The sequence below is a fragment of the Miscanthus floridulus genome, chromosome 10 (genome assembly GCF_019320115.1).
Source record: "Miscanthus floridulus cultivar M001 chromosome 10, ASM1932011v1, whole genome shotgun sequence".
In the NCBI taxonomy this organism is placed as follows: Eukaryota; Viridiplantae; Streptophyta; class Magnoliopsida; order Poales; family Poaceae; genus Miscanthus; species Miscanthus floridulus.
In genome coordinates, this window is record NC_089589.1 from 59,305,744 (window position 1) to 59,317,999 (window position 12,256).

Here is a 12,256-nt window from a genome sequence, read left to right on the forward strand (position 1 = left end):
CGGTGATGAGGCGCGATGGGCCAGCTGAAGTAGGCGACCAGGTGCTTCTCCTGGATGAGCACCGCCTCGAAGTCGTGGGTCGAGGCATCGCATTCGATGACGAACGGCTTGGCGAAGTCTGGCAACGCCAGGACTAGGGCCGACGTGACCGTGGCCTTGAGCACTTGGAAGGACACGGCATCGGCGTCATTCCAGCTAAACCACTCCTTCTTTAGGAGCGCCGTGAGGGGGCCACGATGGAGCCGTAGTCGTGGATGAATTTGCGGTAGTAGCCCGATAAGCCGAGGAACCCTCGCACCGCGCGCGCCGAGCAGGGCCAGTCATGGATCGCCTGCACCTTGGCGAGATCCATGGCAACGCTGGCCTCGGTGATGATGTGGCCCAGGTAGGAGATGGAGCCAACCCTGAAGGCACACTTAGAGCACTTGACGAAGAGGAGGTGCTGTCGCAGCACGGTGAGGGTGCGCGTGGACGTGCTGGAGGTGATCCGCCCAGGTGGTGCTATAGATGAGGATGATGTCAAAGAATACAAGCACGAACCGGTGGAGGAAGGGGCGCAGAACGCCGTTCATGAGGGCTTGGAAGGTGGCCGGGGCATTGCACAGCCCAAACAGCATCACCAGGAACTCATAGAGCCCATCGTGCGTGTGGAACGCCGTCTTGGCGATGTCGGCCAGACTCATCCAGACCTAGTGGTAGCCCGAGCATAGATCGAGCTTGGTGAAAAACTTGGCGCCGTGGAGCTCGTCTAGCAGCTCGTCGACCACTGGGATGGGGAAGGCGTCCTTAACGGTAGTTGACGCAGAAGCGCCACGAGTGCCCGTGCGCTCTCCCTCCACCGGCAGCCCCGGTGCCGGTGCGCCCCGGCGTCCCTGCTCCCTCCCTAGCGGCTCTGGTACCCGCCGTGCGCTCCGGTGTCCGCGCTCCCTCCACCAGCGGCCCCGGTGCTGGTGCGCCCCGGCATCCCTGCTTTCTCCCTCGGCGGATCTAGTATCTGTGCACTCCGGTGTCCATGCTCCCTCCCCCAGGTGGCCCTGGTGCCCGTGCGCTCTCCCTCTACCGGCGGCCCCCGTGCCGGTGCACCCCGACGTCCTTGCTCCCTCCCCCAACGCGCTTCACCACCACCCTTTTTTGGCTTGTTCTTCTGCAGGTAAGCTCCAACCCCTTCTCCTCCATTCTTGCTCCACTATGCAGCTGATTCGTTGCAGTGGTCGGACATGGATTCATGGCGGTCTGATGTGCTGCTGTAATTTTCTGTGTTACATAGCTTCATGTGCAGTGTAGGGGATGGTCAATTTGTTTGTAGCTGTAGCACTGTCTCGTTATGCAATCAGTGTTGTATCTAAAGCCTCTCAAGAGGCATCATTAAGGGGATGAGGTGATTGACTTGGTTCTGAGCAGGGCAAGGTGATTTAACTTGGTTCTGAGCATTTCGTTTTGGTTAGAGATGTCCGATTAAGGTTTTAATTTCTTCAGCTTAGCTGCACTTGGTTCAGAATCTCGTGGTCTTGGTTTGTTGAGCTACTGTGCTAGCCTTCTAGATGACTACTAAAGGTAGATTTGAGAAATGCTTCATTGAACTAGTGGTAAAATGCTTCATTGGTTACTGTGTTAGCTACAAGGTGCTCATCATCCACAAATTATCTTTTGTTTTTACCTTTGTGAAATGTTATCTTTTGTTTTCTTACTAGTCGTTGTTTCCTATATATACTCAATTATTTTATTCCAAAGTAGCCAGTGTAATCCTTTTGGGTTTGTAACACATGGCAGCATTACAAGTCTGTTTCTACGACTGATAGCCATTGTCAAATTGAGCCGATAGCCATTGGATGCTAGGAATGATTTTTATTGGGCACCATGTATGTGCTGTCCAAGTTGGTAAAGAACATGAATTTTCAATGCTTGCCATAAAAATCAAATTATAGTGCTAAGCAACACTTGCAGTCCAACAAGTACAACTGCTCTGCCCTTTTGGATATATGCTCCTCACTAAGGCCCTGTTTGGCATGGCTCCAGCTCTGGGTAGAGTTGCTCCACTCCAAAACTCTAGGTGGAGCCAGCTCCACTCCAGAACTCCAAAACTAAAATGTGGTGTTTGGCTAGATGGGTGCTCTCAGCTAAAAAAAACCGATTTCAGTGTGAATTGCCATTGTTGTCCCCCAATTCAGGACCCACTTGTCATCCTCTCTACCCCCATCTTCTTCTTCAGAAGTCTCCTGTGTTTAGCTTAGATGAAATCGTGATGCACCATTGCTGCTGCAACGTGTACTTTGCTCATAGCTTGATTCATTACGTACGTGCCTCTATCTTATAGCATATCCCTATCTATCCTGTATGAAGATCGTATCTATCTCATTGCTCATAGTATGAAGATCGTATCTGTCTCATTGCTCATAGTAGATCCCATCCCAGCTCAGGTACCAAGATTCAGATGGAGTGGTGGCTCCAGCACCAAGATGACGACGACGACTCCTCGGTGGCAGTGGCGCCCAGCAGCGCCTCCAGGTAGTCTGCTCCGAGGTCTTCTAGCTCCATCACCTCGCTCCTTGTCGCCGCCTTCGCCTTCCGGCTCCGGCTCGCAGGACGCCGCATCCGCATGGAATGGTGCATCACGCATGGCGCATCCGCATCCTTGAGTGCCACCACGGGCGAGCCAGAGGCAGAACCAGAGCCGGCGCACACATCCATGCCCATTCCTTCCAGGGACTGGCGGACCCGCTCCACGGGGAAGTTGAGTACGGCGGCGGCGCCACGCATGGCGAACGCCGCCTAGTCGTACGCCAGCGCCGCCGCCTCCGCGCTGTCGAAGGTGCCCAGCCACACGCGCACGCCGTTGCGCGTCGAGTCCTGGATCTCCGCCGCGAACTTGCCCCACGGACGCTTGCGCACCCCGCGGTAGGGCCGCCTGCCAGGCCCCATGGCTCCCGTGCCATTATTCGCCTCTGCTTCTTCCTGCGTCGACGTTGCCAGGGCCAGGCTGGCCTCCTCCTGCAAGTGCCGCTGCCCGGCGATCATGTCCAGCAGCGCCACCTCGTCGGTGTCGTTGCTGCGGCAGGAGGAAGTCACAACGCGCAGGTTCGCGAGAAAAGAAAACGAATCGTTTTTTTTTGTGTAACGAGTGGCATTGGTGGGTAATTACCCACCAACTCCACGAGGAGGCTCAAGAAAGGGGTTTTGGAGCAGCAAAAGAGGTGCTCCAAAACTCCACCCTCATTTGCACTACAGCTCTATGGAGTTGGCAGCTCCATGGAGTTTTGGAGTTGGTGTGTTTGGCTGGATTTTTTGCTAGAGTTGATGGAGTTGTGGAGTGGAGCCATGCCAAACAAGCCCTAAATGTGTACTTGCATTGAACAGTCGATGATGCTGGTTCAGAAAGAAAAGAAAAAGGAAAAAACACACTGAATGTGAACGATGAACGATGTGAGACCTAGTCCTACTTATGTTTTGGTTGCCGGTAAACAGGGTCTTCCTTTTTCCGTTTACAGTCCTGCGGGGCAAGGTTTTGTTGGCCTGGGGAATTGTGGCACATGGTTGGACCCTGTCATGTTTTCACAACGGCACAAAATTTTCCAGCGTCTCCACAAACCCATATACCAACACGCACAGAATTGACATTTGAGCTGCCGCTGTTCTGCCCCCCACGCCAAAACAAACCGTCGCCTCTCAACTTGAACGTCCCTGGCCTGTCAACCAGTATGGGTTACTTAAACTACTTGTTACTTTTTCTTTCTCCAAACCATGCACAAGAGATTACCACCAGGAAGAGCCAATGAAAACATCAGATTGATGTACATGTCATTGGTGCACTATACCTCCACTAAGATCTGGAGTACAGAACATTTCATAATCTCCCAGATGTGGTCTATTCAGAACAATCAACAATGCAATGGCATGGACAATCCTTTTTTCCCCCCTTTTCTTGTTCTTGTTCTTGTACTCAACCAGCACCAGTTAGACAGTTAGCCACTCATCCATCAGTGGAACACAAAGCTGCTGGCCTAAATCTGAATTCTGCCCATTCCACCTTTCGGTGCGCTGCACTGACATCCATCAAAGGTGAAAAAAAAAGTGACAGGAAAACAAGCACAGCCCATAACCATAAGGACAAGTGAATCTACCATATAGGAAAAGGAGGTAGGCCACCAGTAGGGTAGAGCATCACCACCACATGCCATGCTTCTCTTGAGAAGCCATCCTGGCACTAATCAACAAGGGGAAAAAAAGAACAAGAAGAAACTCGAGGGAGAACCTACTACAAGTGACACACCAATGACGACCCAATTCACATCACATACTACCTAGAGCTACCAGAAAACTGATGCGGACCGTGTATTCCCACTCGGATGGCTGTCACACACTCACACCTTGAAAGTTACTGGCAGTTGGAGCTCCTCCCAGGGCCGCCGTAATAGAAGTAGGTGCCCCAGTCGCCATTGTTGCCGTTCTGCACGTCGTAGCAGTTGGACTGCTCCGTGAAGGTGCCCAGCCCCTTGTGGGCCTTGAGGTTGTTGGTGCTGTCCACCACCTGGATGTTCTTGAAGTAACTCGCCTTGCTGAACCCTTCCTCCGGGAAGTGCCCGCTGCCCATCTGCGTCGAGGTGTGCACGCCGTCTGGCTGCGAGTTCACCACCTCCCCGCCCCACTCGATCATCGAAGCGCTGTCCGCTAGGTATAAGAAGAGGAAGGACGGCCAGTAGCCGAGCACGTAATCCTTGCCAAATTGCATCCAACAGTTGCCCTCCTTTGGGTCCTGCACAGATGACATACATATGGAAGATATTACTATAGATATAGCAGCCACACATTGGAAAGGTGTATCACTATATTTCTATGCAAAATCCTTTTCTACATTTACATAGACACATTTGAGTATCAGGGAATAATAGCAGCTGAACATACACAAAGGTGCCGTTTGGATGCTGGGTGGGTATGGGATAAAGATATTATAAGTAACTTGGTGGGTTTGGATTAGGGATAAAAGATTCTGTTGCCATTCCCATGTCTGGATGCATATGGTTTGGGTTTGGGTTAAGTATGGAAAAATGCAAAAGAGAAGAAAGAAATGGAAAATTCACATCTCCAGAAGTATTCTGCTGCCCATCTCTTTGCTTCCACGGCGATCCTTGCTGACTCCTATGTACGCTTGCTGGTAGTTAGTACTACAACTCCTGTGGCGTGACTTGCTAGGGATGTTGTGTTAGCTGTTCCTTGCGGCGGCAAGTGGCCACAGGTGCAATACATTGGACTGACAGGAGTCAGGTATGGGATATGAGCCCCTTTATCCCTATTCCAAACCCAACTCATTTCCATATCCCTTTTACCAAACAAGGGAAAAACATATCCTACCCAGCCCATTTCTCATTCCCATCTGTTATAACCCACAATCCAAATGCCACCTAAGTGGATGCATTCATGTTCTTCTAGCATGCAAATCGTGCACTCATTACCCATGCTCAATGGAAATGGAAGAACACTAGCTGGTTGAGGTGAAAAGTAGCAATGGTTGTTTCTTTTGAAAAATCAAAAGTAGAGTAATCATTGGCGACAAGAAAGAGGTTGTTGAGAAAAGGAGTATGATAACCACGGGTAAGGAGGAAACCAATTTTCAAAGCCCCAGGTACAGGTTCACCAGTCAAGGAGGAGCACGAGTAAGAGCATAACAGCAAGTGGGCTAAAGATTCTCTGCATGTCTGATAATTCTGTACGTACTAGGCATGGCATGTGGTGAGTTACTAGTTTAATTACTTAGCTCACCTTCCAGATCAGTATACTGATATCATATTGGGAGCCAGAGTAGCTTGAGGTTGGGAAGATGCTGGCTCCCATGGCAATCTGGTTGTTAACCTGAATGAACCCTGAGCACAGCATGTTGTAGCACCCTGTTGCCTGGTATGCATCACTCTACACATGCCACATAGCGAAACAGTTCAGGAACTGTAAATGAAAGCGTAATCTCTCTTCAAATGTTGCAATAACGGTAAGATAGGATAGGCAGAATGTTCAAAACTTACAGTCCAGTATGTGAACAGCCTTGTGTTGTTATCCCCATAGAGGTCCGGACTAACCTGATGAAACAGAGAAGCACAGAAGTGATTCAGAGCTCGTGATGACACACTGCATCGCGGCCCGGCAGGGCAAACAACCGCGAAAACGGTGGTGCATTTACTCGATGCTGATTATGAATGTGAAGCTCATGTGCCGAGGGTCTTTTTCTTTCTCGCCCTCCCTTTCAGCGGCCAGTTTCTCCCTGTGCAGCTTCTCTGCTGCCTGCATTGCTGCACGGTGCTCTGCCTACAGCCGCTGCATCTCCTCTTCCTGCTGCTGCCTCTCGAACCAAGTGTCCGCATCAGCCCAAACTAAACACAGATAAAACATACTCGTGAGAAATAAGGTTATGTGTTGTTAGCAATCAATGATGATGAAACACTCAAACGAAGCTAAAACCCCATACCAGTCATTTTTTAAATGTCTACAAGCTCAAATAATTAAAGCATAGACAGCAAAGGGACAATCTAGGCATCTAGCTATTCTGGATTTTCTTTTGGGTCTTACTAAGCAATAAGTAATACAACAGATCCACAAATAATGAAAAAAAATATGCAACTTTTTGGACAAGAGATAAAGAGAATCAACAGTACGTTTTTAATGCACTTTCAATTGGATTGACTAGACCTCAAGTGCTATTGCCAATTTACTATCATCTGAGCATACAAAATTTACAATGTTAAGATGAAAGGAAGTATAAAAATTTCAAGGGAATAATTACAATTATTCTACTGAGCAAGAGTTCATCAGACCATAAACTACAACAAATGCTCCTTCCGTGTTTTTTCTTTTTCAGTTGCAAGGGCCAAGGGATACAACTGTTTATTTCAGCAGCTCGGAAGCCTAAAAGTCCATCGATTTTCTGCTAATAATGAGACCAATGCTGCTGTTTTTTGACTATTTTTGCCAGCAGCTGCTGCTCTATGTTTGCTAAGCAGTTGTTGCTTTTTTTTTTGCCAAATCTCCCCTCTCCTCTCCTCTCCTTTGTTTTGTCGATGATGAAATTATCCAAGTCCATACATTATATGTAATATGAGCTGATGATCAAGAACTTGTGAGGAACTTGCATCATTACCAGCCGCCCCTACATTACCTTCTCCTCTCTTCTCTGTTATGATGTCTTGATGCTCCAAGTTCAAGATCAGATGGTGGTTGACATGTTTCTGAGGCATCTACTACTGCTACTACTCGTTTTTTTGATATATTGTTGTTTTATAGGACTATTTTGGTTTATAGACCTTTTTGATTTCTTATACCTTCTCGCGTACCTAAAGCACACTTTCTTGCATCTATTAGAACAAAGCGCGAAATAATATCGTGGACACCAGACAGTGTAGCCCGATGCCCCAAGCATGATGAGCAGCCAACCTATGAGGAGCAAGCATTAGAGGACCAGTTTACTCAGGAGCAGTTCGATAACGAGTTAGAAAATGATCTAGAAGTGATGCTTACTTAGGAGCAGTATGACGAGGAGGAAGGGGGAGTAGAAGGAAGAGCAGGAGAGGCTGCTGAAGGCGAAGAAGAAGAGGATGATGATGATGATGAGGACTCAAAAGAGGGATATGTAAGTCCCGAAGATCCTTTCCCACGTGAAGCCAGAAAGAGGCCAACGGAGGAAGATTTGGACATGGATTTTGACCCGAACGAGAAGGTAGGGATAACGCCTTTGCTTGTAAATTTTGCTAAAGCTTTGACTGTGTTACCTCTGCTAACACTTTGACCTATCGTATATATAGGTTCCTCCTGAAACTCAGAAAAGACGATGTTGACGTCCACGACATCTCGCCGGACAAGACGGAGTAGAGGAAAGGAGAGCAGAGGCAACAGCCACAGAGACGGACATTGAGGCCTCTGCTCCACAACCTCAAGACACAACCACGAACACGACTACCAAGCCAAAGAGGAAACGAGGGGATAGAAAAGCAAACCAATATCCAAATAATGCATGCTATGTGATAACGGAGGTCGGTCCAGCAGGGGAGATCCTTGAGCCGAAGGAATTCAGAGGACGATTCTGTATTACGATCGGGGTCCTAGTAAGAGATAAATTGAACCCAGCAATCCCTAACTAGAAAGAGATACCAGAGAAGAAAAAGGATGAACTATGAGATAAGCAGCTGAAGCTCAATTTTAGATTTTTGAAGGGTAAGCAAGAACTGGTAAAAATGCTTTCAAGATCATGGGAGAGTCATTCTGACGTTGTAGGTCAAAGCTCAACAAGAAGTATATCCAAAAGGGGTTAACTCCCTTCAACGAGTTCGGCAACATAACTCCTAGTCAATGGGAGGAGCTCGTGGCTCAGAAGACTTCACCGGAGGCATTGGAGCTCAGTGCCCGTAACACCGAGCTAGCGAAGAGGAACAAACACCACCATCATCTAGGCCCCGATGGCTACTATGCCAAGGAAGAGCAGTTTAGGAAGATGGACGAAGAGGCCGCAACTTCTGGGAATATCGATGTGAAGAATTTGAAGGTACGCTCAAGGAATTGGATATATGCGAGGAGTACAGAATCATCCGGTAGTAATCTTAAGTTTGATAAGCCAGAGACCCAATAGGCAGTATCAAGGATACTAAAATATGCTGAAGACAAGGAGAAAGGTTCATTCAATCCTTCCAGAGAGAGGGACGAGCTTAGCCTTGGCTTGGGAAACAACAAGCACACATGCCGCTCCAGGGGGCTAGGGAAATGGACAACCTGGAAGCACGAATTCGAAGAGGACATGCACATGTACAAGAAACATGGCAGAGACCAGGAGGCTAATCTTGAGCTTCAAGTGAAGGCTCTAGTTGCAAAGGTGCTGGAGGAGCAAGGACTGTCTACGGAGCCACTGACATTAATGGCGCCGCCGGGAGAACTGGCATTAGTTGGCAGCCCTCCGAAAGTTCCTAGCAGCCAAGGTTCCACTACAGCCACAACCCCCATCGATCGCATACGGGAACTAACTAGTTGCACCTTGGTGTTTCTCTACGACCGGCAGAACATTATGATGGAGGTGGCAACGGGTGTGGCACATCCTCTCGGTGGCTTACACAACAATAATAAGATACCGCCGGACTACCCTAGGGTTGAGGTGCATACCGTGAAGCCTGAGTTCATATAGTGGAGGATAAACTACGCAACTCCCGAGGGGCTGGTGTTACTCGGAGACGTAATGGGGCAGTTCATCCTCTGGCACAAACGGGACATTATATTGACTGCTTCTTCGCCGCCTCCCCCTCTCTTAAATTTGGAGCGAGTTGTTGAGGATAGGGAGATATTTTCACCGTCTCATGACCACCACATTCCTGAGATGCCATATTCTTTCCCGCCTCCTAGTGTGCATGTGCCTGATAAGCCACAACCTTCTCCAGCTCGTACCGAACAAGTGCATGATGAGATGCCATAGTCTTCTCAACAAGCGCAGCCGGTACATGAACAATAAGTTCCTCCTAAAAAAGGTGATGCACAAGAAGATGAGGATGTGCCTGAATAGAAACTTTGAAAGAAGCATCCAATCACCATAAGGCCAATTTATGTTCCGATAAAAGACGTCTCGTCGGTGCATAAGTGGTATGCCCATGACCAGTTCAAGCCTGAGAACCAAGTTAAAAAAGTCCCAACACGGGCTTCTAAGGAGGTCGTCACTAGCAAAGTCCACCAAACAGCAAAGAAGTATCCAAATATTGATGCCATCAAATGGTCAAAGGATTGCACGAAAACATATGAAAGAGGCAAGCCCTTCCTACCAAATCGGGACATCTAGCGCCTACCACTTGGAATGAGAAGGTTCCATGATTGGTATTTGCATGTTTTCCTAACGAGCAAAGACCTCGTACAAGCATGCTTCCCCACCAGCACATTTGGAAGCCCATCCGGGAAAATTATCTTTGACTTCATTGACATGCAAACATGCTTTCACCTCGGAGCAATAGAAATGAATCTAATTCGCATGTGGTGCCTATAAGTCCTTGCCCTCCCGATATGATATGATTGTAATCTTTAGATTTTGTTGTAACTAACCCACGCCGTGATTTATAGAATGCAAGTGCACATTGTAAAACAAATACCAAGTGTGAAAGTCGGGTATATAGACCCTCAAGCTATAGCACAAACAAATTTTAATTACCCTAGACAGTGGAAACTGGATGCCAAAGAGTTAGCTGCTGGAAAGACCCTTCGGGGGAAAGAGGACATCCGTGCGAAGAAACTAAGACAAGAGTCCCTTAAGGTTTTGGCATACATTGCCCTAACTTTTAAAAATCTCCAACAACACTCTACTATATGGCTACCATACAACTTCGAGTAAGTTCAACTCTATACTTAAAGCTTTGTTCGATATATTTTATTCGATGCAAAAGAGCTTATGTTGTTCTATAATTAAATTCACGCAGCAACTATTGGATTTGTATAGGCATCGATGTCGGGAGGAGCATGGCATGGGTCTTTGATTCAATAGATAGGGACCCGGTGACATACAAAGACTTCATATCGATTCTCAAGACGTATACATATCGATAATCCTCATTAGCTTATATGTTTGTATACATACTTGTAACGTTCACTTTTGGATACTAACAAGTTGCATTTGTTAAAATAATTTGAACAGGGCATTCAAGTTCTATGTCAATAAACATCACGGAAGGCATGATCCAGTAAGAAAAGAAAGGCTGACTATAAAAATACTATGTGCGGTAAGTGTAACTTACTTTAGTACTCTATTACATGGTTGTCAAAAGCATTACTTAACATTTCCATATGCAAAACACACAGTGCCCCAAGCAGAAGCCTGGGAGTATACATTGTGGATACTATGTATGTTCTATGATGAGTAACACCGGTGTCTACAGGAGACACCCCTTAAGGGTAAGTTTGAACCTCTTCACCCGTAGTATAAAAACTTCGCACATGATATGAAATACTAAACCAAAACTTGTTCTCTTGTAGTGGAAAGAAGAGAAAGAAATAAAAAGAGACCAATACAAGGATGACCAACTCTTAGAGCTCGTTGGCGACCTTTGCAACTTTATATTGGACCAGATTGTACACGTCAAAGGCACCTACCATAACCGAGATTCTGACTTAGGTAGAAATCCTCAGTACCAATACCTTCATTAGACTGAAAGGCTAGCTCTAGTCCGTTGATAATAATATGTATGGAATTTAACATTGGTCTTATTTTGTGGGACAGTTTAGACTTGTGGAACGAATTAGACTTGTGAATTATGTCTATTTAATGATGGATTGTATATATTCTTACGAAATAGACTTGTAATGGTAGTTTATATAATGCTCTTGTGCTTGTTGTCAGATTTTGTCGCCCTTTACTATAGCAATTGTTGCATGTAACGTGCCCGGAAAAAAATGGATGGACCGTCAACGCCGCCGGCGTGTAGAATTGTCTTTAGCGGCTAGCGCACGCGTGCTCTCTCTCTCTCAATATATATATATATATATATATATATATATATATATATATATATATATATATATATATATATATATATGTTCTGGTCGAATTTAAATTATAAATTTGAAATTTTTTTTGTGGAAAAATGTACTGTAGAGGCAGTTCTAGACTGAACCGCCCCTACAAACAGGTATTATAGGGGCGGCAGCCGCCCCTACTTACCAGCCGCCCCTACAAATCGATGGGAGCGTGCGCAAACCCTACCCCTATGAGCACCTCCGAAAGACTGTACCGGCATATCTTGAGATTGACGAAGTCACCACAGACGCTTCACTGTCAATGGGAACGTCACCTACCACTGAAAGTACAACACCGTTAAATCCAGGAACAAATTCAGGACAATGTGAGCACCAGTGCCAAGTCGAGGACTTGAACTCGGATGGGCAGGCTCCACCACAGGGAACCTAACCAACTGAGCTAGGCTCAGTTCGCATTGGATAATGCATTTTGAAAGTGTACTAGTCAAAAGTTAATTTGGTCACCATTTGTTGAGATTTGTGAATCATTTATTAAGATTTTGATTACTTATCCTTCTAATTTTCTTAGTCAAGGATAGTTCAAAGTATCTTATTGTTGAAATATGCTTTGTATTGTCTTGGTGTTGTCCTGCCACTAACAGCTGAAATATGCCTTCAGTGATTGTTTTCTTAGTCAAGGATAGTTCAAAGTATCTTATTTTATTGTTTTCAGCAATGGTTACTTGGTTGCCAACCAATAAGAATAATAATAGAATGGAAAGCATTGCCCACGGCAACCAAACAG

General features: G+C 46.6%; 1 protein-coding gene and 1 pseudogene across 1 annotated transcript; both read right to left on the minus strand.

Moving 5' to 3' along the window:
* Positions 1-2,427: 2,427 nt before the first annotated feature.
* LOC136488717 (ethylene-response factor C3-like) lies at positions 2,428-3,545 on the minus strand (annotated as a pseudogene).
* A 434-nt stretch (positions 3,546-3,979) lies between these two features.
* On the minus strand, positions 3,980-6,126 carry LOC136484749 (protein neprosin-like). The gene is made up of 3 exons (XM_066481703.1): positions 6,012-6,126; positions 5,755-5,901; positions 3,980-4,750 (listed from the first exon to the last, which is right to left on the minus strand). The coding sequence occupies exons 2-3, from the start codon at positions 5,866-5,868 to the stop codon at positions 4,373-4,375; spliced, it is 492 nt and encodes a 163-aa protein (XP_066337800.1). The 5' UTR covers positions 5,869-5,901; positions 6,012-6,126; the 3' UTR covers positions 3,980-4,372.
* Between the last annotated feature and the right edge of the window lie 6,130 nt (positions 6,127-12,256).

Coding starts and splice junctions, on each gene's coding strand:
- LOC136484749 (XM_066481703.1), bottom strand. CDS start 5,868: ATGCTGTGCTCAGGGTTCATTCAGGTTAACAACCAGATTGCCATGGGA. Junction 4,751..5,754: donor TCAGTATACTGATCTGGAAG/GTGAGCTAAGTA, acceptor TCATCTGTGCAG/GACCCAAAGGAGGGCAACTG.